The 24769-nt window shown below is 43.5% G+C and overlaps 1 protein-coding gene and 1 long non-coding RNA gene across 2 annotated transcripts in view; one reads left to right on the top strand and one right to left on the bottom strand.

Moving 5' to 3' along the window:
- The window catches only part of OTOA (otoancorin), a 43447-nt gene extending 24550 nt beyond the window's left edge, over positions 1-18897 (top strand). Inside the window, exons 23-29 of the mRNA XM_079954102.1 lie at positions 2941-3096; positions 5401-5543; positions 7311-7447; positions 8539-8636; positions 11268-11460; positions 15029-15124; positions 15769-18897. Of these exons, the coding sequence (XP_079810228.1) occupies positions 2941-3096; positions 5401-5543; positions 7311-7447; positions 8539-8636; positions 11268-11460; positions 15029-15096 (795 nt within the window). The 3' untranslated portion in view covers positions 15097-15124; positions 15769-18897. The remainder of the gene's footprint in view (positions 1-2940; positions 3097-5400; positions 5544-7310; positions 7448-8538; positions 8637-11267; positions 11461-15028; positions 15125-15768) is intronic.
- On the bottom strand, positions 12168-14397 carry LOC307203347. Its single transcript, XR_013833168.1, has 2 exons — positions 14154-14397; positions 12168-12244 (listed from the first exon to the last, which is right to left on the bottom strand). It is a non-coding gene; the product is annotated as an uncharacterized lncRNA (long non-coding RNA).
- Positions 18898-24769: the final 5872 nt, after the last annotated feature.

Genomic DNA, 24769 nt, shown 5'->3' with positions numbered 1-24769 from the left:
GTTATAGGCTGTATGCTGTTCAGGCTTAAGGTTACTTTCTTCCATAGATCAGACTTCTCCACACACACTTCAGGAACTTAGGTTTTTAACTGGGCTGTTTCCCTTACAGACCCCCAAATCCTCCTTGGCCTCGGAATCACTACTGCCCTTTCCTGTCAGAGTATTCCCTCTGAGGATCCTTTTTCCTGTGAACATGGTGTAGGACTGTGTCTTGTCTATTTTTAACAGTGTTCTGGAGATTCAGAACCTTAGAGCATCTATTGAGAGTTCTCGGCTCTCCTCAGCTCTACCACCTGTGAGAACAAACCCTCCTGACAGAATCCCCCTCACAGACCCCATGAATCTCTCCCACAGTCTCTCACTCCCCTCCAAGATTCATGGGGTCCATAGCAGCAGCCAGCCATTGCTCCCAGTCTCTCCGTACAGCCTCCTCCAGCCAGTGCCAAGATGGTTCTGCCTTCTTCCTCCTTGTTCCCAAAACACCTTTAAATTTCAAAAAGGACAATTTTTCCTGTGACATCACATCACCCCATCACCTTGGCAGCCTCCCAAACCTCCTGTCTCTGTCCACTCCTCGCAACAGGTAGGGAATGATAGCTATTGCCCTTAATGGTTCCCCATTGATCCTTAATTGTTTTGAAGTTAGCTAGCCTGGCCTGGAATTTCTTGTCTGTCCCAGTTCTGCTGCTTGTATTGTCCCTTCATATCCCAAATATTATCTGAATACTACCGTTTATTCATTTCTGCCATTTCCTAACAGACTCTGGTATCCTAGATCTATGACAATAGGTTGAATGTCGGCTTAAGGCCAAACGAGGGCTGGATCTACACCCAGGGGGAAAAGCACACTATAAATAAGTCATAAATTAAATCGTTATAACAAAAGAAAAAGAAAAACTCTATGTAAAATCGCATAGACAAAGTTTTGTGCTCCACAGCACCATCTGGTGTTGCATGTTTACAACACAGTTATAGTGTAACATGAATAATGTAGCTGAGTCCTAGATGGGGAAGGGCTGTAGCTCCGTGGTAGAACATCTGCCTTGCATGCAGAAGGTTACAAGTTCAATCCCCGGCATCTCCGACAGTTTTTAAAATATTTGTGATTTGTCTCAGAACAGATTACACTCCCATGTGAATTTGGAGTTGCATGTATAGGAGAAATTTGCACTAAAATGCTGGTGACTTTTCATGAGGATTTTAAAAAATCACAAATTAACACGGAAATGTGGAGAGCTGGATTTAAGATTAGAAAGATGAGAAACAGAGAGAAACCAACACTGACATATTTGCCCATCTCTAACTGGCAGTGTGAAGGTCCTAGATGGGGTGTCCTAATCTTCCTCCTCCGAGGAAACCACAGATTCCCAGTGCTTACAATCTGACAGTTTCTGCTCCCACCCCAATGAAAGAAAAGAAAAAAGCCAGTGGCTGCTACAATTTACATGAGGGGAGGAACGCTGCAACCATAGAACAAGCCAAAGCCAGTTCAATCTTAACAGCAAGATTGATCCGATGATTTGCTGTCATGAGTCAAAAGCTGCTTGCTGAGTTTTTTTTGGAAAAAAATTCCTTAGAGGGAGATCTCTCCAGCCCATAGAAATTACCATCAAGATTAGCATGCGCCAGCTGTGCTCAGCTGGAAGATACGTGCTTACTTCTGTAATGTACTAAACCATGCATAATCCTTCAGGCAGCAGGTATTTTTAGCAAAACTACATTGTTAAGCTCAAACCAAAAGACAGCCATAGCTCTGAAATAATTTTTGCAGGAGAACTTATTTTGTTTTGTGTTTTTAATATTATTATTATAGTTTTTTAAAAAATATATAATACAAAAACAATTATACACGCACACCTCCCCAAATATCAAATAAAAGTGAGGGGCATATGTGCATACTTGACATGTTAAATTCTTAGCAGTTTTCATCAGATATTTCAAAAGGTGTAGATTTCTTGTTATATTCTTAGAATAAATTCCATTAATGTTCCAAAATATGGTCTGAAGCTCAACATCAAAAAAACGAAGATCATGGCCACTGGGCCCATCACCTCCTGGCAAATAGAAGGGGAAGAAATGGAGGCAGTGAGAGATTTTACTTTCTTGGGCTCCATGATCACTGCAGATGGTGACAGCAGTCACGAAATTAAAAGACGCCTGCTCCTTGGGAGAAAGGCGATGGCAAACCTAGACAGCATCTTAAAAAGCAGAGACATCACCTTGCCAACAAAGGTCCGTATAGTTAAAGCCATGGTTTTCCTGGTAGTGATGTATGGAAGTGAGAGCTGGACCATAAAGAAGGCCGATCGCCGAAGAATTGATGCTTTTGAATTATGCTGCTGGAGGAGACTCTTGAGAGTCCCATGGACTGCAAGAAGATCAAACGCATCCATTCTTAAGGAAATTAGCCCTGAGTGCTCACTGGAAGGACAGATCGTGAAGTTGAGGCTCCAATACTTTGGCCACCTCATGAGAAGAGAAGACTCCCTGGAAAAGACCCTGATGTTGGGAAAGATGGGGGGCACAAGGAGAAGGGGACAACAGAGGATGAGATGGTTGGACAGTGTCCTCGAAGCTACAAACATGAGCCTGACCAAACTGCGGGAGGCAGTGGAAGACAGGAGTGCGTGGCATGCTCTGGTCCATGGGGTCACGAAGAGTTGGACACGACGAAACGACTAAACAACAATGTTCCATATGTCAAACCAGCAGATAGGAGTAACCGTTGTTTTGATTTATTTATTTTTAAATATAAACTAATGTTACTTGTTTTACCCCTTATGTGTGGCTGTGATCTTTGTTTACTTTATGCCACATTATTAATTTTAAATGATAATTTGTTTTTAAAAAGTTATCTTTTAAAAAGTGAGGTGTCACACCTTCTGCCCTGGAAGAATTTCTGGCTAACCCCAATAAATTGTTGTTGTTGTTGTTTTAAAGTCTTGGGGGCCCCTGACAAGCTGGAAGAGCTACCACATAGTTTCGCTTGGGCACATTGCTGCAGTGCTAAATGAGACTGAAATTGGAATGCTGGATTTGGGTTCTATTGATACCGTTGTGGCACTCAGCCAGCAAACAGAATGGAGCCCTAAGCAGGTGAGTGCGTCCAATTGGTGAATCCACTCTAGGGTGGTTGCCATCAGTGCTGGATTTACGTGTAAGCTAAACAAGCTATAGCAGAGGTCAGCAAACTTTTTCAGCAGGGGGCCAGTCCACTGTCCCTCAGACCTTCGGGGGGGGCTGGACTATATTTTGAAGGGGAAAAAGTATGAACGAATTCCTATGCCCCACAAATAACCCAGAGATGCATTTTAAATAAAAGCACACATTCTACTCTCATTCTACTCTTGTAAAAACACCTGGCAGGCCCCACAAATAACCCAGAGATGCATTTTAAATAAAAGCATACATTCTACTCTTGTAAAAACACGCTGATTCCCAGACCGTCTTGCGGGCCGGATTTAGAAGGTGATTGGGCTGGATCTGGCCTCCAGGCCTTAGTTTGCCTATCCATGAGCTATAGCTTAGGGCCCCACTCTCTTGGGGGCCCCCAGAAAATTAAAGGAAAAAAACATGGATGCACATTTCCAAAATATAAGATAAAAAAAAACAAATAAAATAAAACCTACCTACAGCAACAGTGTTTTGTGTTGTGTAGGCTCCTATGATGCAAGTAATGGGCCCCGCCTGCTAGCTTGTTCCCTAAAATATCACTGGTTTGCTCATTTATGTATATAGGGTGCCTACATTCTGCATGGACTGCTTGCATGGCAACATGTGCAAATGGCTTTAGATATCTATTAGGTCCATAAATTACCATAGGGCAAATATTCAACACAAAAAACAGTGACGATTTGTTTTTGACAAAGCTGGACATATAACGGGCCCCATTACCTTCAGGACAGTAGCTTAGGGCCTCATCAAACCTAAATCTGGCCCTGGTTGCCATGTAGAAAAACTGGCAGCTGATTGGGAACAGGCGGGGGCGGTTGGCTTCCCCTTTGCTGAGCCAGAGATGTTAGCACATTCCTAGCTAGTGGCTCTTCCCGCTCTACAGCAGCTCCATGTGGCAGAAAGGGCTGGGAAGGGCGACATTGCAAAAAACCCCACCGCATCCCAAATGTTCCAGCTTCTAGATCACTTGTTTCATTTTATTGCTTTGATTTTAGAAAGTGTATATACCAAACTGCGGGAGGCAGTGGAAGACAGGAGTGCCTGGCGTGCTCTGGTCCATGGGGTCACGAAGAGTCGGACACGACTAAACGACTAAACAACAACAATATACCACCTAAAATAACAGAAACTCCCCAAGCAGTTTATAAAGAACAGTGTACAAAAGCAAAAATTTGGAATTCCCCCAAGTGTCAGAAAAGGTTATTTACGTGTGAAACAACTGCGGCCCGTGTTTTGTTAGCCCCAAAATGGAAAACGAGCGAGGTCCCAACCAAAGAAGAATGGCAACTTAAGTTGACAGAATATGCACAACTTGCAGGCTTCACATATAGAATAAGAGAACGAGAAGAACATACGTTTAGAGAGGGTTGCAAAATGTTTATTGAATATATGGAAAATAGTTGTGTACAGCTGAAAACGCTGGCAGCGTTAAGATAAATTCAATAGTGTGAATATGTTTTGATGGATGTAATAATGGAAAACTGATTGGTATAGTTTTTGTAAAATATGCAGGGATATAAGATATGTAAAGTGAGCCATGGAAAGAGAAGAAGGGAAGTCATTGATATCTTAAGTATGTAAAATGTTTATTTGAAATTGAAAAACAAGCTTACATTTGAAATTTATCAAAATTTAAATAAAACCAGCCATTTTAGAAATAGTAGTACATAATAAAACAACATAATAGAATGCATGTTAAAATTTCGTGCCTAGGTAGGCATTTAAATGGGCACTGAAAATGATACAATGAAGGCGCCTTATGCATATAAATGGGCAAGAAGTTCCAGTGTGTAGATTCTGCTGCATCGAAGGATTGATTCCTTGCAAGTTCAGAATGACCATTATGTGGCACTTCTAAAAGTGCCAGCTCCACAGATCAAAGGGGTCAAGAAACTATATATTTGGTAAGGCAATCCTTCAAGTAAAGTGATCCCAGACCTCTGGGACTAGCTTAAAAAGATCCTTTAAGTAAACTGCTTCTTTGCCATGGTGACATCCTATAATTTGATTCATGGACAATATTTGACTAGAACATGCATTGTCAGTTCAAAGAAGTTCTTTTTCACTTTCAATGCAAAAGCCACTTTTATCATTATTTTGTGTGCAAGCATCCTGATTCCATGATAATCAGTTGCATCATAACTTCCTGGGGTGCAGAGTCTTGTTGAGACCTTCTAATTTAACCGCTTTTAACTGAGTTAGATCTTCGTTGTGTTTGTTTTTCAGGCCAGGTCGATTTTACAGGGCTTTCTGGAAGACTCAGGTCAAGGAATGGACACCCTGAAAAGCTTTGATTTGGCTGGACTAGGTCATAATCTTTGTGCTCTGAACTCCACAGAGATCGAATCTATAAATGCAGTTGAGTTCAGGTACAGCGCCACATTTCTTCCATTAACAATGCACTTACGAAAGATAAATTAGAAAAAAGTTAAAGTTGTATGGCTTTTATTGTGATCTCTGATTTTATTTTGCATGTTGAGCTAATTTTTTAAAAAAGTTGCTTAGAGACTCTTCATGTAGCAAGCAACTAATAAACTGAATAAATAAATAATAATATTAAAAGTAAAAATCATAAACTTTTTTGAGAAATGTTCCTTACCAAAAAAATAATAATAATCCCCAGGCTTACAATAAAGAGTACTAAAACAGAATACAGTTAAAACCAATGTGTGAAACACTAATAGTATTAGCAACAGTAGTAAAAGCATATTAGCTCGAAATCTAGCAGCTCCGAGGGCCTTCTGGCGGTTCCCTCACTGCGAGAAGTGAGGTTACAGGGAACTAGGCAGAGGGCCGCCTTCTTGGTAGTGGCACCTGCCCTATGGAACGCCCTCCCATCAGATGTCAAGGAAATAAACAACTATCTGACTTTTAGAAAACATCTGAAGGCAGCCCTGTTTAGGGAATTTTTTAATGTTTGATCGTGTTTTTAATATTCTGTTGGGAGCTGTCCAGAGTGGCTGGGGTATGTATGTATGTATGTATGTATGTATGTATGTATGAATAAATAAATAAATATCATTAAGAAACCCTGACAGTTAAACATTAAAAGGTCTTGGGACTAGTGGAAATACGTATGTTATGTGCACCCTGAAGTTCAGGAGAGGACCTCTTCACACAACAGAGAACTGAATTATGGAATTCGCTCCAACAACAAGCAGTGATGGCCACCAACTTGGATAGCATTAAAAGAGGATTTGACAAATCCATGGAGGACAAGGCTAATAGCCATGATGTGTATTGTTCTACCTCTGTTGTGGCAGGCAGTCTGCCTCCCATTGCCAGTTTCTGCAAATCACAAGCGAGGGAGAGGACTGTGGCGCTCAAGTCTTGACTGACCACTGTGAGAGCAGGATGCAGGACTAGATGGGCCATTCATTGGCCTGACCCAACAGGGCTAGGGTTGCCACACCTCCAGTCTCGCCTGAAGTCTCCAGGTTTGGCTGGTCCCCTCCAAGTGACGGATGGGGAGCCTGAATCTACAGGTGGGCAAGATTCCCTTCGAAGCTTCAGCCCAGCAGGGGCTGGCTGCAAATGATAGCGTAGGTACACTTTGGGGTGTTTGCCTTCCTCTGCTCCTTTTTCTTAATTAACCTCCATCTCATGGGGTTGCCCTATGATGTCACCGAGGAATGCCTCCATGACATCATCACCAGGGACCACCCCAAAGTTCCAGGTTTGGGCCCTGCAATCTCAGGGTCTGCGATACTCCTGACCTGAGAACCCTAAGCAGGGCTTTTCTTATGTTAAGCTATGAATCATGAACTAGTGCCAGGTGCAAGCCTACTCAAAAAGAAAGAAAGTGCAAATTATTGCCTTGATCAACATATTAAATATTATTTGCTATCTCATCTTTTTTCATTTGATATGCAGCTCATGCACAGAGCAGCTTCACACATGGCTTCTTCCGCCGCCCCACGAGTGTCAAAATTTTCAGGTGATAATTGCACATGTATATATGGAAGCCGTGGGAAGCAGCAAAATAGATACTCATCGTGCAAACGAACGTGATATTATTATGATTCCTTACAGCTGTCTAGGAAGAATCTCATGCGTGAAGCGCCACTAAGTCTACTTTAATATTCAGGCTTTTCCAACTGTGTAAAATTACAGTCCCCTTTTTGCCCTTTCTGCAGTGCTGTTGTTTCAAGAATTGGCTCTCTGCCATGCAGCACAAACGTTCTGAAAGAGTTTAAGAAGAAGGCAGAGTCTGTGTTTGGAATTGCTACAGGGTGGGACAGATCTATCCTGCAGGAGATTGGCAACATTGCAGGTAAGGAGGCTCGTATCCGTATCAAGGATGTTCTAAGAGATGTGGTTCACCTTGTACCCTATATCTCTGAATCAGAAGACTTTAGGGGAAATAGGGAAAAGATGAATTGAGATTCCTGGAACAACTGCTCGCCTGTATCTGGTCACCATTAACCTTAGATCCAATATTGGTGGGATGTTGTGGTGGCCTACAATGTAACTAAGTTAGGAGCAATTAACCCCATTGAAATAAAAGAGTTTTAAAGTGCAATCCTATGCATGCCTGCTTGAAATATGTTCCATTGTGTTCAATGGGACATGTGTCAGGGTGAGTATGGGATGTATCCAACTAAGTTTACTCAGCTGGGATAGCTCAGTCGGTAGAGCATGAGACTCTCAATCTCAAGGTCATGGGTTTGAGCCCAACGTTGGGCAAAATATTCCTGCATTGCAGGGGGTTAGACTAGATGACCCCCGTTGTCCCTTCGAACTCTACAAATTCTATTATTCTGAGTAGTCCCACTGAAATGAATGAGCCTAACTTAATCACATATATTAATTTCAGTGTGTCTGCTCTGAGTTGGACTGCTGTTGGATACAACCCTATGGGTTGTGTCATTCCTTCTGAATAGACCCATTGAAATGAATGGGCAGGACTCGCTTGTGTTCATTCAGTGGGCCTACTCTGAGCATGGCTAACATTGGCAGCTATGCTATGGCGGATTGTGCGACGCTGGCTTATAATATGTGTTCTATATGTTCCTTATATGGATGTTTTGGGAGATGGGAAAGAACACAAGCAGAAATGGCAACTTTTGCCCTTAAAACAGAAACAAAAGGAAAAAGAAAATTGGATTAATAAGGTGCACTTTTACAAGGGCTGCACATCGAACTTTTCATTTAACTGCAGAGAAGCGCCTTGTTTTCTTAAAGGCCTGATTTCCCAGAGGTGTCTGAAAACATTTTAGAATCAAATATTGATCAGCTAAAGCATACAGAGGCTCTGAAATGTACGTTTGCCCCAAATTCAGCCTAATCCACCATGGTGTGAACTAAGTAAGCTGCATTCTGATCTCTTTTCCTCACTCTCTCAATCTTTTCCTCTCTCTCTAGCTGGCTTAAATGGGGAAGAATTAAAAGCTCTTGATAAAGAATTGATGCCCTATTTCCATCCAACAGCAATAAAATATATCCCTGATGAAATATTCAAAGTAAGTGTTGTGGATGTTTTGATTCTTTCCCCCATTGCTTCTGCTTTGTTATAAACAGTGACATGAATGCGTATCTTCATTCGGAGAACACTTTGAAGGGCTTCTTCTTAAGTCGCTAGAAATAGTAAAGTAGGGTGTAGTGGCAGGGGTGGGGAAGCTTTGGCCCTCCAGATTCTGCTGCACTACAACTCCCATCACCCCTGGGTATTGGCCATGCTTGCTGGGGCTGATGGGAGTTGTAGTCCAACAGCATCTGGGGGGGACACCAAAGGTCCCATACACCTGGTTAGAGCTTCAGACAACTAGGGTCCAAATCCCCATTTTGCCATGAAGCTTACTTTGCGACCTCGGGCCAATTATTACCTCTTAGCCCAACCTACCTGACAGGGTTGTTCTGACAGTAAAAGGGCAGCGTAAACAAATAGTCAATAATAGGTAACAATGACCATGTTCCAGCAAAGCTGATATCTCTCTATATAGTTGCATTTAGTCCATGGTGAAGCTAAGGGCATAAAAGAGTTCCCCTGGGGTTTGCAGCATATACCGGTAGCTTGTGCATGCTGGATTTTTTAAGTCCAGTGAATGATAGCAATGTGTTATGCACATAACATGAAGTAGAGATTGAGGAGATTTTCATTTACTCTGCGTTATAAAAGCGAACCCAATGTAATTTGAAATTCTTGGACTTATACACAGGTCAGAACACGGTTAAGCAGGATCCACAGGCAAGTCACAAGGCCATCCCAGCTGGGTCACAGCAAAGCTGTTGCCACCATATTGGTCTCTAGCTAAGGCTCATCAGACCACAGATAGTCCATTAATCCCGTCATTGGGGTTCCATATACCGTATTTTTCGCTCTATAACACGCACCAGACCATAACACGCACGTAGTTTTTAGAGGAGGAAAACAAAACAAAAAAATATTCTAAACGAAATAGTGGATATATGATTTTTGTGGTTCATGCTGTGGCCACAGACATGTGATCTGACAGTGAGTTTGGAGTAGCCCAATGCAAAAATCCTGAGGATCCATGTGGATCCATGCTTTGTAACCACGGAGGAGGGAAGGAAGGGGAACCATGGATCCTCTGCTCACGACTGCAGCAGATCCCCCCCGCCACCCACAGGCATTCGCTCCATAACACGCACAGACATTTCCCCTTACTTTCTAGGAGGAAAAAAGTGAGTGTTATGGTGCAAAAAATACGGTATGTAGCAGAGCTATTTCACTAAACTTTGGCGTCACCCCCTCTCCACCATGTTGCTTGTTGATTTTTTAAGCGAAGAGAAATAGCTTTGTAATGCAACCTCTACTGCAAGGGTTGCTGTTTGAGAAAGTCCCAAAAAAGCTCCTTTCCTCTTGATGAAAGTCAATATCTGGGCTCTCTCATCCTTTTTATTTTTGTAAACTCTAAATGGGGAAAGAGAATTTTTTTTGAAAGATGAAGAACGTTCTACAAAATCAAGGAGAACTCAGAGGTGCTATTATAGGTGTCAGTCGCACAAATTGCCATCTTTGTTCTATGTGGAAAGATAATTACTGTGCAATTATAACAGTAGCCGGTTTTCAAAGAAGGCTTAATAATATGGCCTCACTCGACAGATTATTTTGCACCTGAAGAAAAGATCCGACAGCCGAGGCAGTCGATGACATCTCTTCGGTTTTGTGGATCACATTGATTGCATCATTGTTTTTCCAGTGTAACATTTTGCAAGCACAAATGAAGACAGACGGTTGACTCCGAAGCTGCTGATGTGAAACGATGGAGCAGAAACCGCTAGGAGGATAAATTGTCATATATGGGAGATTGCTTGGTGCAGGTTTATTGTCTTCTCCAGCTCCTGCATCTGGTTTTCATCACACAACAGCAAGATACACAACCTTCTATGTTGTATAGATGAAAATACAGATACTCCTGGATTCTTGTGATCATACGCACGATAGATAGATAGTTAGATAGATAGAAAGTATTTTCAGGAATAATTAAATACATAAGCAGAGGATGTTATCTGTTCAATAAAGTATGTTGATATAACTGCATTACACTGTTATATTTCCCTCACTCAGCAAACAAACATACATAGAACCACTAACAAATTAACTAAATGAAACAAACTAAATCCCCCCAATGTTAGTCATGTCCATTTATTTCAATGGGTCTACTCTGAGTAGGGCTAATACTGGTTGCAACTCTTCCTCCAAGTTGTTCAAGGTAGCATATTAGCTTCCATTTTATCTAGTTCAGCACATGAATCGCTACCCCACACTGGCTCCTATGTGCTGTGCTGTATACTGAATGCATTTACTCTGCAATGCCCTGTGTGCTGCTCACTTTTCAATCACCTGGTGCTCCTGTACAGGAAAATCCTTCAAGAGTGCTGATGTGGCGTAGTGGTCAGAGTGCTGGACTAGGACCTGGGAAACCAGGGTTCAAATCCCCACTCAGTCATGAAGCTCACTGTGTGACCTCAGGCCAGTCACTGCCTCTCAGCCTAACCTCTCTCACTGGGTTGTTGTGGGGTATTAAAGGAGAAGGGGGAGAACCATGCACACTAGCTCCTTGGAGAACAAGGTTGAGATACAAACACAATAAATAAACAACATGAAAATCTGGTTTTGCTTTGTCCAGGAGCTGTCCCCGGATCAAATAGCAAACCTTGGTCCTGAAAATGCTGCCGTGGTGACGGAGTTGCAGCGTCAGCATCTCAATGGATTGCAGCTTCAGAGTCTTCAGCTGGCGATGGATGGAGCCAGAACAAGCACCCAGGAACTTCCGCTCCATGAGAGCACTGTCACACCGACATACACATCAGTTCAGAACAGTGAGTTAAAAATAATAACAACTCTTGGGCCATATTCATGTTGTTGCATGTATTCCAGTCACTGAGCACTGAGAGGCGTTCCAGCGCTATGTTTGGTTTCCTTGGAATGAAGGTCAGTGGAGATGTTGTTGTCTTTAGGATATATGGGTTTCTTAACACAAATATGCAACCTGAGTATAGGATGGAGGGGCTCACAGCATTAGCACTCCAGCAGGCTTTGCTTCCCCTTTAGGTTCCCAGCAAGATCATCTAGCCATAGCTTAAGGTCCAGCACAGAGCAAGACAAACCTCTGTGTCTCTCCAGCTTCCAGCAGTAGCCAAAACTTACAGGCAAAAATTCCTGCTTGCTCTCTTGTTCTTCATCCTAGAATGACATGTCATCCAGCCAGGTGAGGTGAGGTGACAAAAGGCCCACCCACTTGTCTTTATGGCAACAGGACAACCTCTTGTGACATGTAAATGACAGTGCTTAACTGGACAGCTAAGGCTATGGCTTCCAGCTCACTGGATGCAGAATCACAGGCCTGGAAGGGACACACAGGTGTCACCCAGACTGACGCCCCACAAAAAGCCCTATAACATTAAGTTACATCCTTGGTCCTGTTACATCTGCTTTCTTTGACACTAAGAAAAGGTGTAGGCCAAAGGCCCGTCTAGTCTAGTATTCTGTTTCCAACCTGTACCAGACCACAGAAGAATAGGCAAACTGCAGCATTTTCTGTTTTCTTTTCTGTTTTTGTCTGAATTCTCTGGCATCCATAGCACAGAGTTCTGCTCAAGGTATCTGGAAAAAACACAAAGCTCCACATAAACACAAAAGGATGCTTTCCTTTCTGTAGTATCATGCAGCCTGCTGTATACAGTACCAGAGTGCTATCCTTTCCTTGTTGCATGCATCTCATTATGTAGGACCCATATGGTAGCAACACCCTTTAATTAACACAATGGCAGCTGTAGCTTACCATCAGAAAGCAAAATTCCAGTAAGAACAATTGCTGGATGATAATTCCTTTGGTGGAGACCATGGTTTCTTAGCCCTACGTAACTTAGCATACCACTTTCTTCTTCTATTTTAAAATATTGCCCCCTCCACAAAAAAGTGTAAAACATAATGGTGTGAAACAGATTGCAGTTTAATAAGTGATGTTTCTTTTGATTATAAAAGTTAAGGGAACCAGGCAGAGGGCCTTCTCAGTAGTGGCGCCCATGCTGTGGAATGCCCTCCCATCAGATGTCAAGGATTTAAATAACTTTACAACTTTTAGAAGACATCTGAAGGCAGCCCTGCATAGGGAAGTTTTCAATGTTTGGTGTTTTATTGGAAGCTGCCCAGAGTGCCTGGGGCAACCCACTCAGATGGGTGGGGTACAAATAATAAAATTATCATCACCACCATGGCAAAATCAATCAAGGATGGAGGAGCTCTGCAGCAGGATGGCTGAGCAGTTTAAAGCACTGCAAACAGGTTACAGTCTCCCCTGGAGGTAGAGGTTTGAATCCCACTTCTGGCCAGGTTACGTTTTGGGAAAGGGCCATAGCTCAGTGGCTGAACACCTACTTTGCATGCAGAAGGTCACAGATTAAATCCCTGGCACTCCTTTGTGAAACCCTGGAGATCCACTGCCAGTCAGAGAAGACAGTACTGGTCTGGATGCAACCATGGTCCTCAGGGGAAGGGCCCTGGCTCAGTGGTAGAAGATCTGCCGTGCATGCAGAAATCCCTAGCATTTCCAGACAGGGTTGGGAGAAGCTCCTGTCTGAAACCCTGGAGAGTCTCTGCCAGCCAGAGTAGACAGCAATGAGCTATATAGACCAATGGTCTGACTCAGTATAAGCCAGCTTCCTACTGCTACAAAAGTTGGGTGCCACCTTCACTCTCTGTTGAGTGGTAGCAAAATTCCAGGTTGTTCCAGGTGCTCACCCAAGGCCTGTGCTTCTTTGGAGAATTGAATACAGGGTGGAGACTGTTGTAGTTTTATGATTTATTCAGATATTTACACCTCGGTTTGGATGGAGGGAGTCCAGCTCTTACAGAATGGTCATCTCAAGAAGGGCTTGTTCCCCACAACAGTGCAACACTGGAGTCAAAGGCATCTTTCCCATCCTGCCGTTAGCCAGCATGCCCAAGATGAATCTCTGTCTTTGTTCTCTCCCTCCTCCTTCCCAGCACACCTTGCAAAATACATGGTCACCTCTCTCTCTCTCTCTCTCTCTCTCTCTCTCTCTCTCACACACACACACACACACACACACACACCCACCCACCCACCCACCCATTCACTTTGGCAACCTCTGTCTGCCCAGACCCAAGATTCCTCTTAGATGGGCCACCAACACCTTTTGTCAATTTAACACCTCTATCCTGGCTTGGAAAGGAAGCTTAGCCTGTATTTTTCCACTGGCCAGCAATTTGCCCTTTAACACTCCAAAAAATCAAAATCCTACCATTTATTAATTTCTGAGGTCTAGGGCCCCCCAACCTCACAACACTAGGTTCCTATGTTAACTCTGTATAAAGCAGCTTCCCAATTATGGGATCCATAGGACCTAAATGGTTCATCCCAAGATTTATTTATTTTTCAATGACAACTTTGGCAACATCATCCCTGTCTGTGACATAATGCGTTGCGACAGGTGACTACTATTCCCCTAGCTTGGTACAAACAGAGTAAATCAAATTTCCTTGTACTCACTGGCTCGTTGATTCTTCAGGGATAATCTCTCAAGAGAGCACAGATGCTGCTACCAGTATTCTCCCTCTGGGTTTTGGTGGAGCAAAAACAGCTGTCAGCTGACAGTGGAACTTCATTATCTCTCCTTCATGGAGGCACTGAAGAAGTTCCCATTTCCCAAATGATCTGGCAATGTTCCTTTTATGTCTGCTGTATCTTCTCAAAGGATCCTAGTCATTTCCTGCTCTTTTAACCACACACTGCAGCTGGTTTGTCCTTTCTACCTATGTAATGTAGATAAGGCACATATTGCTCATGACATCACAAAGCTCAGTAGCCTAAAACACTATGTCCGTCCCCCCTCTGAAATTCCTATTACATTATACATTTTCCCCAAACTCTAGTAAGAGGTGTGGATGTAATGCTCTAATGCTTTGCCTATACTCCATAATACTTTTCTTGGTACGCCATGCTCTCAACAGCACTGCAGTTCATTTACTTCCTGTATTGTGTAAATTATAGTTTGTTATTCCACCCAAACCAGGAAACTCTGGTTGCATTTGCAAAACAACTTTCAATGTGGCTTGAATGTCCATTTCTGATTTGGAAGGTAATCACAAACCATTGTTTATGTTGTTCTGGTGTAATAGCAAACTATGGTTTGTGTTGAACAGGAAGCAAGTCAACTGGAGCAAAGTGCTTACTGCTGGGAGAGTCCCCTGGAGCAAAGAGATGGCTGCTATAGCTAGCAGCATGCATTACCAATAGGCCAATTTCAGTCGAGAGAATGACCTCTCTGAATCCTTCCCCCATGTTTTCTCAGATAGCTGAATTCACTAAGGTATATGTGCAAGTTAGAGATGCTGTTAATTGACAATACAATATTCTCTTTGCAGGTGCTCCAATTTCCTGCAGTTTAAGTCTTTGGGTGTTTACTGTATTCATCCTGCATCCTGTTTCCTGAATCAAGTTATCACTGTTAAGAGTTTATGGTAAGCATGCTCTTTTCAATTTCTCTTTCTTTCTTTCTTTCTTTCTTTCTTTCTTTCTTTCTTTCTTTCTTTCTTTCTTTCTTCCTTCCTTCCTTCCTTCCTTCCTTCCTTCCTTCCTTCCTTCCTTTCTTAAAACAAAACCTTGCACACTAACGGCGTGTGATACCATGATAGCAGCTTATTAAGAAAGCTACATTTGTGCTTTCAAACATAGTTTGAAAATGTTTGTTTTTAAATCAGGAAATACTTTTGTGGCTGGTTTTTGCTGTTGTATTCTTATGTATTTGGTAAACTGTTATTGTAAGGGTGTTCCCTCCCCACACACAACTGAAAAAATAAGAAATATAAAATAGTAAAAAGATGCCCCTAATTGCCACTTTGACTGCTTAGAAATGTGCAGTGCAGCTCTATGCATGTTTGCTCAGAATTAAGTCCTATTAAGTTCAATGGAACTTGTGCCCAGAGAAGTGTGTATATGATTTAAATCTAAGGCTCCCTTGGAGCAAGTCCCATTGAACTCAATGGGGATTAGGTTTGAACAGCCATCTAAAGGTTTGTGCTGTAAGAATGCTATGTCAGGCACTAATTTTTCTGTATATTATTTCTTCCCTCCCAATATCACTCTACCCTGATGCAATTTTCAGAAGGCTACAGCTCACCTGGGTGGATACAGAAATGGTCTTTTGGACAACCTACTGATGCGGAGAAAATAAAAACATTGCAGCTTTTTAAGAAGTATGGTAGCTGTGAGTCTTAGGAATCCATTCAAGTGATGTTTTCCATCTTCCCATAACCATGGCCATAAGAAGTAGCAATGGCCATTGATTGCCAATGAGGCACTACAAAACCAGATGTAATGTTTGTAGAATAATAGCCATAGCTTTTAGAATGAATCACCAGGAGAACACACTCATGTTGAAATCCTTCAGTTGCTAGGTGTTGGGACGTGAGGCAATGGGAGACAGAACACCCATTTAGTGTCACGTGCAGTTGAATGATGATTCAAATGTACAGATATTGACTGCTGGAAACAAGATGTTCACTATCCAGACCGCTGGCTCCATCAGCCAGGTGTGAATGCTCTTAATTTACGAAAACTCCATGGTGTATTATGTGGATCAGAAGTGGGGAATCTTTCGTGGGCCCATGTGCAGTGAGCTCCCAGGAGCCAGGAAGTGTCGGTGAAACATAAGAATAAACTGACACAACAATGCTGTGGAATTGAAAATCTCCACAACTTTATTGATTACAGACGTCTGTAGGCTTTGACGTTGGGTATGTGTCCTTAGTCAGCTGCCTGACGGATGGCTGACATTGAACAGGGCTGTGCCTAAGTTAAGGCTCACCTCAAGACGCAGGTCAACCAAGGTGACCCCCTGGGCTGCCATATGGGAAGTTCTATGGCTTATCCGTCGACCCCCAGCCCTGCATGAACTTGCAGACAGATTCTCCCACCCAGACTCCTTTAGCAGGTGACTCTGAGATATTGCACCTGCTCAAGGAGGTGAGGTAGTATCTCACCCACCGGAAACAGACTAAGGATTCAACCCAATGCCTTTTCTGCGAAAGATTGGGACAAACAACAAAAGCAAAAAACTACAACCCCTCACTGGCCCAATATGTCTGGAGGCAAACCCTTCCTGGCCATGAATACGGCGACCAATTATCTCCACAGTAAGGATCTTCATACGCACTGCCCACATTCCTTTAGGGCACTACCAATTTACAGGGCGGGTAGCTTCCCCGACTGTGCCGCTGGCACCTGGCATAGCTGGCTTAAATACTCAGTGGCAGACCAGTATGAGGCATTTGTTCTCCTGGTCCACCGCTGAAGCCCTGCCCCAAACCCTGGCCACCATAGGCCAGTTTGAATTGGGTTATCCCGTTGCCCCTCGTGGCCAGCTGAGGCCAAAGCAAATGGCCAGCCGCAAGGGACATAGGTGTGTCCCCCCACCTCCAAGGGGCTGTGAGGGACCACAATCGCTGCGTCCCTGGAAGGTAAGTGGTCCTTTCAGCTTGGGGGCCGCTCTCACTTCAGGGTAACCTTCTGAGGGCCATATGTCAGTGGTGGGCAGTACAGGGGCAAAAGTAGGCAGAACCCAGCATCCATTTCTCTTGAGGGCCCTTCTGTTGGAGATCAGAGCTGTGCACACCACAGGCCTGTTCATCCACGCCCTAAAATAGCATACGGCTGCCAGGGGCACTGGAGGTAAGGATGGATGGATCTGTCAATTTCAGTTGTCTTGATTTCTCATGGTTCCAATCTTAAATTCCATTCTCCACATTTCCACAGCTGTTTGTGATTTTGTTTTAAAGTCCGATGAAAAAATGGACAGCGTTTTAGTGCAATTTTCTCCTATGAAAACACATTTTTATATGCAATTTCCCCCAAAGTGAAAATATTTACAAAGCAATTTCCCCTTGCATCATGCATTTCGGTATGTCATTGTTCACTATTATATGCATTTTATGCACACGTTATGCTAGTGTGTGTATTTGTATGCATTATTTGGCTGGGGAACTGCATTGCAAAATTTGGAGAACTGTGAATTTCGAAGGATGGCTAGGTTTCAGTTCCTGCATTGGTACAGGAAGTGCAAATTTGGTGGGTTTGCCTTTAAATGTGAACTTAATTGAAATTCTGCCCCCATCCTCTAACTGTAGGATGCTATCCCATTACCAGTGTGGAAGTAAGATTCAGCTTCTGTACATGGAATTTGGGTTGGTGGGGGGCAGCATCTTATTCTGTGCCGGAGGCAACAAAATAGCTGGGGCCGATCCTGTTCCCCCACAGTAGCCAAACAGATGCTCCTGGGAATCCCGCAAACAGGATCTAAGGACAACAGACAATCTTGCTGCTGTTGGCCAGTGACTGGCATTCAGAAACATAACGCCTCTGACCCTGGAACCCCATGGCCATCATGATGACTAGTAGCCACGGGTAGCCTTATCCTCCACAAATTTGTCAATCCTCTTTTAAAGCCAATCTAATTGGTGGGTATTGCTACAGCGGGTAGTGGAGAACTCCATAGTGTAAAGAAATGTTTCCTCTTGTTGGTTCTGCATCTCCCACCATTCAGGTTCACTAGATGACTCCAGGTTCTGACCTTCTGATCGGCAAGCCCAAGAGACTCAGTGGTTTAGACCACAGCGCCACCCAATCAGAAGGTCAGCGGTACGAATCCCCGTGATGGGGTGAGCTCCCATTGCTCTGCCCCAGCTCCTGCCAACCTAGCAGTTCGAAAGCATGCCAGCGCAAGTAGATAAATAGGTACCGCTGTGGCGGGAAGATAAACAGCGTTTTCGTGAACTCTGGTTTCCATCACAGTGTCCCGTTGTGCCAGAAGCGGTTTAGTCAGCTGGCCACATGACCCCATAGTTGCCTTTGACTGGGCTTAACCATCCAGGGGTCCTTTACCTTTACCTTTTACAGTCTATAGTCCAGCACCATAGTCCAGAAAATACAACCATGTGGTTTTTCTGTATTTTAATTGTTCCCCCCTTCTTTATTAAGAGTCAGGGCACACTTTTTAAAGGTGACCTGTGGTTAGATATAATCTTTTAATCTCTGTGTCAATTACTTTAATTGCTTAAAATGGAGATTATGATCAGCATTTGATAACATATATCCAATCTATATGATACTTCAAAAGGAAGCAAGCAGGTGGCACAATACTTTCTCCAAGAAGCCAAAATGCCTCATTGAAATATGGATTACAGTATGTTCATTATGCTAAGTGATCAATTAACACGTTGCAATATTGTTTTTTATTTTTTTAAAAAATCTTTGTTCACCCTCTCTTTTTTGGATGAGCAGTTGAAACCTAATGTTAGAAATGCTGTGAAAATTCCATTTGTTTTGTTATGGCAAAAGTTCTTGTGGAACCAAAATGAATTACCATGCTTACAAAGTAAATGTTTCAACTGCAATTTGGTTGTCAGGGATGAAACCTTGTGTGGTCTACAAAGTGTTTTTAATTATTTGTGTGCTATTCTAAAATTAAAAAATCCTCCAGAATTACCTTTTCCCATAATTTTGTATTGAACTGTATTCTGCAAATATAAGTTGGTGAGGGGTGATTACTTATAACAACCTTACAAGCTTATTTGGATTAGTTTATCAAAGAATGTAGAGTTGGAAGGGACCCCGAGGGTCATCTAGTCTACCCCCTGCAGTGCAGGATTTCTTTGCCCAATTTGGGGCTCAAACCCTTGACCCTGAGATTAAGAGTCTCATGCTGTACTGACTGAGCTGAAAAAAGAATTAAAAGAATTAAAATTGCTGGAAAACCTTCCAGCTTTTCTGGTATGGTAGATAATACATTTGTTGCTTCTGTTCCAGAAGATTAAATGGTACAGGATGTTGTTGTTGTTTTAATTCATTTGCAGATACAAGCCCCTTTATTTACTTTGAAACATGTTTCCTTTGATCCTGGATGCTGTTCTTTTGAACTCAAGATTGAGGATTCATAAAGAGTTGATTAAACCGAGGATGATTCTGCCTTTGCTCATTTCAAATTTTGAGAGAGCACTGCAGGCACCATAGCTGTCAACTTTCAGATTTGAAAGTAAGGGATCAGCAGCCTCACCTGTCCCGGGGACAGTCTACGGGATATCTAACAATCCGGGATAGCAGTGGGAAACGGCGCTGGAGTAAGGGAATTTCCCACAAAAAAAGGGAAGGTTGACAGCTATGGCAGGCACCAGTCTCAGAATAGCTGCTATGGGAGAAGAGCATAACACAAAATGGCTGTTGTAGGGAGTGTGGCATAACACAAGACAGACATCCATCCCAAACAACGTTATGCCTGCCAAGGGAAATCAGCTATGTTCTGCTGGTCCTTATTATGGAGGTCACACAATATTGATCTCTCTCTCACACACATACATTACTGTTTAATAGGCTGGCCCAAGACATTTTGATACCTGAGGCGAACTACAAAATGACACCCCACTCCCTGCCAGGGAAGGAGTGGGGGAGTGGAGATTGACACCAGGAGCAAAGGGGGAATAAAGATCTGCATCAGGATCTGCTGCCCCTGTGGATCCTGTTGTCTGAGGCAGTTGTCTCACCTTGCCTCATGGGTGAGCCGGCCTTACTGTCTAATAGTAGCAGGGCGCAATTCTCAAACCTGGCGGGGAAGGGAAATACACAAGGCGACCACATCATACCCACTCTCATTTCACAGAAATTGCTTAGAAGGTTCTTGCACATTTTGCCTTATAATTTACTTTCTAGTGGGGATAAGACACCTCCGGTGAAAGCCCTGCACGCACCATGGTGCTTGTGAGCGCTGGGTTGGCAACAGGGCTGTCTTTAGCAAAATGCACCACTGGGGTGCAAAGATCCACCCAGCGTCCCCAAATTTAGTTTAGTTGCCCCAAATTAACTTTTATTGAGCTTTTTTTGGAAAGGGGGGAAGCCAATGTTGTTTTTTTGGGGGGGCGAACTCAAAGTTCTTGAGCTTTTTTGGGGGGGAATTACTCACCTGTAACAACAATGCAGCGGAAAAAAATTGCTTTTGTTTCCTGACTCGTCGATAATATTTCATGCTATGGAGTAACAGAGTGACAGAGGAGGGGGGCAGGGACTTTCGCTCCATTGCTTTTCACTGCCGCCGATCAAGAGGGACCGGTATACAGTAGGTATACATTTGGCGCCCCCCAGAATTCGACGCCCAGGTGCCCGCGCATCCCTTGCACCCCCGGGTAAAGACGGCCCTGGTTGGCAATCCCTGCTTTATGCCCTTTGTATTTGCTCCTTCCGCTAAACTAGAATGCCTAGTTTAGAACGATGGATTGCTTGGTGTTTGTTTGTTTTTTTTAAAAAAACATTATATAGATTTATGTTTCACATCTGTTGTGGAGACACTGTTGGAATCGGAAAATAAAAATTGGACAGGTGCTGCTTTTTTCCGCCCGTTGCTAATCTCCTTGCATTCCTGTCATTTACCATCCACCACCACTCAAGGCTTGTTGCTAGGAGCTGCAGCACATGTTGCAGAGAGACAGAATGAGGAGGGAGCGGAGAATGGTTAATAATCATGGATGGTGACATGCTTGCTCCAGGTTCAGAGATTGTGTTGTTGTTGGCATCCATCTATCTGTATACCTCTCTGTGATTACCATTCATTGGGGAACATCCGGAGGAAAAGGCTAATGCTCTCTTCTCCTGGTTTTTCCAAAAGAACATGAGAATATAAACCGCCCCCCCACGTGATAACCAATTTCGGGTTGCCATATTTTGAAAAGCAAAGAAGAGGACGCTATGACGACTCTCATTTTAAATACCCCTACTATATGAAGGCAATAGAAGTTGTGATATATTGTTGGCAGGGTGGGGCAGGAGAAGAGAAGAGGAAAGCAAGTCTTTAACCACCAGTTATGTCTATGTCTCATCCACAAAGTATAGCCAGTGACATTTTGGCAAATTTTTAAAAAATCCACCTGGAAAGAAATTTTACACCTGAAAAAGAGGATGCGTCCTGGAAAAAGAGGACACATGGCAACCCTGCCTTCCCCTGTTGAGGCTTCATTGCACCTTGAACCCTGCTCTCTTGGGTGTTTTGGTAAAAGGCTTTCCCCTCCTTGCACTGAGACTCCAGCTGCTGAGAGCCCTCCCTGGAGCATGGACACTTAACAAATGAGTTTGTCCCATTACTACTGATAGACTGCACAGTAAATTCCTCTTCCCAGGAAATTCTGGAGAGCGTAGCTCTATGAACAGGGATAGGAGCCTCCTAACAACATGCCGTACCTGTTATAGACTACAGTTCTCAGGATTCCTTGGGGAAAGCCATGACTGTTTAATGTAGTATAATACCGTTTTAACTGCACTGGTCAGATGGGGCCTTAAATAAAAACACAGCAACTCATAACAAAAGCACTAAATAGCATGGGCATAGCCTGGGAGGTGCAGGGGGAACAGTTGCCCCCCTAAATCAAGTAAATAAATAAAAATACTTAACTAACTGACCAACTGCATCACAGATACCTTGGTTCTGCCCCCCCCCCCCATAAATCCTGGCTACTCCCTTGTTACATAGCAATTACTAATAGCAGCAGACAAAGTAAATTTTATTGTCTAATCAGGCCCCCCCTCCAAACACTTGCTGAAAAACCTGTGTCTTAATCAGTTACCTGGAAGTATGAAGAGATTGGGCCAGACATGCCCAATTTATTTATTTAAATTCATACAACAGGCAACAACAGTTTAGCATGGGGGGGTGCATTCCTGACCCCTGTGCGCATCAGTGGAGCGCATGTTAAGTTTGCTCCACCCTGTTTCCTCCCTGCCCCGTCCCCACCCCCTGTTCCAGCCACTTCTGGGGTCAGCATTATGCACGCGCACACTCTTAAAACAGTTGCTGCCTGCTCACAATAAGATAAATAAAAATAAACAACCCTACTTTAAAACAAACAAAACTTATTAATTCTAAAACAGATCAAAATTACCTCAACTTTCTAAACATCTAATGATGTCAAGGCAGAACTTTGGGGCAAATGCAACAGTAGTAGATTATCAGTTTGAAGGAATTGAAATGTGGAAAGGACAGCAACCAATATGATCAAGGGTCTGGAAACCAAGCCTTACGAGGAACAGTTGAGGGAGTTGGGTTCGTTTATCCTGGAAAAGAGGAGACTGAGACGAGATGATAATCCATCTTCAAATATCTACAGGGCTGTCACAGGGAAGATAGAGCAAGCTTGTTTTCTTCTGCTCTGGAGAGTGGGACCTGAACCAACAGATTCAAGTTACAAAAAGAGATTCCGACTAAACATCAGGAAGAACTCTCTGATGGTAAGAGCTGTTTGACAGGGGAATGGACTTCCCCAGAAGGTGGTGGCCTCTCTTTCCTTAGAGGTTTTTAAGCAGAGGTTGGATGACTGTCTGTCATGGAAGATTTAGTTGAGATTCCTGCATTCCAAGGGGTTTGGACTAGATGACCCTTGGGGTTCCTTCCAACTCTACAGTTCTAGGATTCTAGTTAATATAAGTTACACTAATGATCTACACTAAATATCAACAACCTCAGATATGCAGATGACACAACCTTGATGGCAGAAAGTGAGGAGGAATGAAAGAACCTTTTATTGAGGGTAAAAGAGGAGAACGCAAAATATGGTCTGAAGCTCAACATCAAAAAAACGAAGATCATGGCCACTGGGCCCATCACCTCCTGGCAAATAGAAGGGGAAGAAATGGAGGCAGTGAGAGATTTTACTTTCTTGGGCTCCATGATCACTACAGATGGTGACAGCAGTCACGAAATTAAGAGACGCCTGCTCCTTGGGAGAAAGGCGATGGCAAACCTAGACAGCATCTTAAAAAGCAGAGACATCACCTTGCCAACAAAGGTCCGTATAGTTAAAGCCATGGTTTTCCCGGTAGTGATGTATGGAAGTGAGAGCTGGACCATAAAGAAGGCTGATCACCAAAGAATGGATGCTTTTGAATTATGGTGCTGGAGGAGACTTTTGAGAGTCCCATGGACTGCAAGAAGATCAAACCTATCCATTCTTAAGGAAATCAGCCCTGAGTGCTCACTGGAAGGACAGATCGTGAAGCTGAGGCTCCAATACTTTGGCCACCTCATGAGAAGACTCCCTGGAAAAGACCCTGATGTTGGGAAAGATGGAGGGCACAAGGGGAAGGGGACGACAGAGGACGAGATGGTTGGATAGTGTCTTCGAAGCTACAAACATGAGTCTGACCAAACTGCGGGAGGCAGTGGAAGACAGGAGTGCCTGGCGTGCTCTGGTCCATGGGGTCACGAAGAGTCGGACATGACTAAAGGACTAAACAACAACGATCTACTTACATAATTTATATTGTGCTTTGTGTGGAAAGTGACAAATATATATTTATCATTGAATGGGTACTTTATAGTTGAGCTAATATGTGCACCATAATAACTCGACCCTGGGCAATTCTTTTTTATTTTATTTTCCGAACTGCAGAAAAACTTTGCTACTCTAAAGTCGATTTTGTTGTGCATTCATCTTGTTAACAGTTACAATGTAACTGAATAATTATAGTAAAAATAACAGCAGGCCTGATGCTGTTGCCCAGAAAAGCAGCTTAAAAAAAAATACTTTTAAAAACATATTTGCACACCACTTTTTCTATATAAAAAACATACTCAACGCAATTTCGACTTCAGCCTAAAACAATGCCCGAGCGCTCATAACGCAATAAAACGCCAGGCCAGAGCAATGCCAGTCGATCAAAAACATATGCGAGTTTAGCAACCGATATCAAACGCGGCAGCGCGTCTGGAACCGACTTTTTAAAACCCGCTATTGTGGCCAACGGGCGAAACGGCGCAGGCGCATTAGCGCCCCCGCTACACGCCTTCCCGAATTCTTGCTCCTCCATACAGCGCAAGCGCAGCTCCACCTTCTAAGGCCGGAACGGCAGAGGGCGAGTCTTGTGTTGCGGTGTGGGAGATATGTGCGCGTGCGCAGAAGAAGAAGAAGAAAAAACCCGTCGTGCGCCCTTTCCTTGGATGGTGGGAGGGAGAATGTGCGCGTGCGTAGGAAAGGATCCCTCACCAGCCCCGCCCATCGGCTGTGAGGGAAAGAAGGGGGCGTGGCTCTTCCTCTCTTTCCCCCGCCTTCTCCGCTTTCCTTCCCTCACCCCCC

The sequence above is a fragment of the Podarcis cretensis genome (genome assembly GCF_951804945.1).
Source record: "Podarcis cretensis genome assembly, chromosome: 14".
NCBI lineage: Eukaryota > Metazoa > Chordata > Lepidosauria > Squamata > Lacertidae > Podarcis > Podarcis cretensis.
The sequence above is the reverse complement of the archived record's forward strand: the minus strand, read 5'-3'. Positions and strand labels throughout refer to the sequence as shown.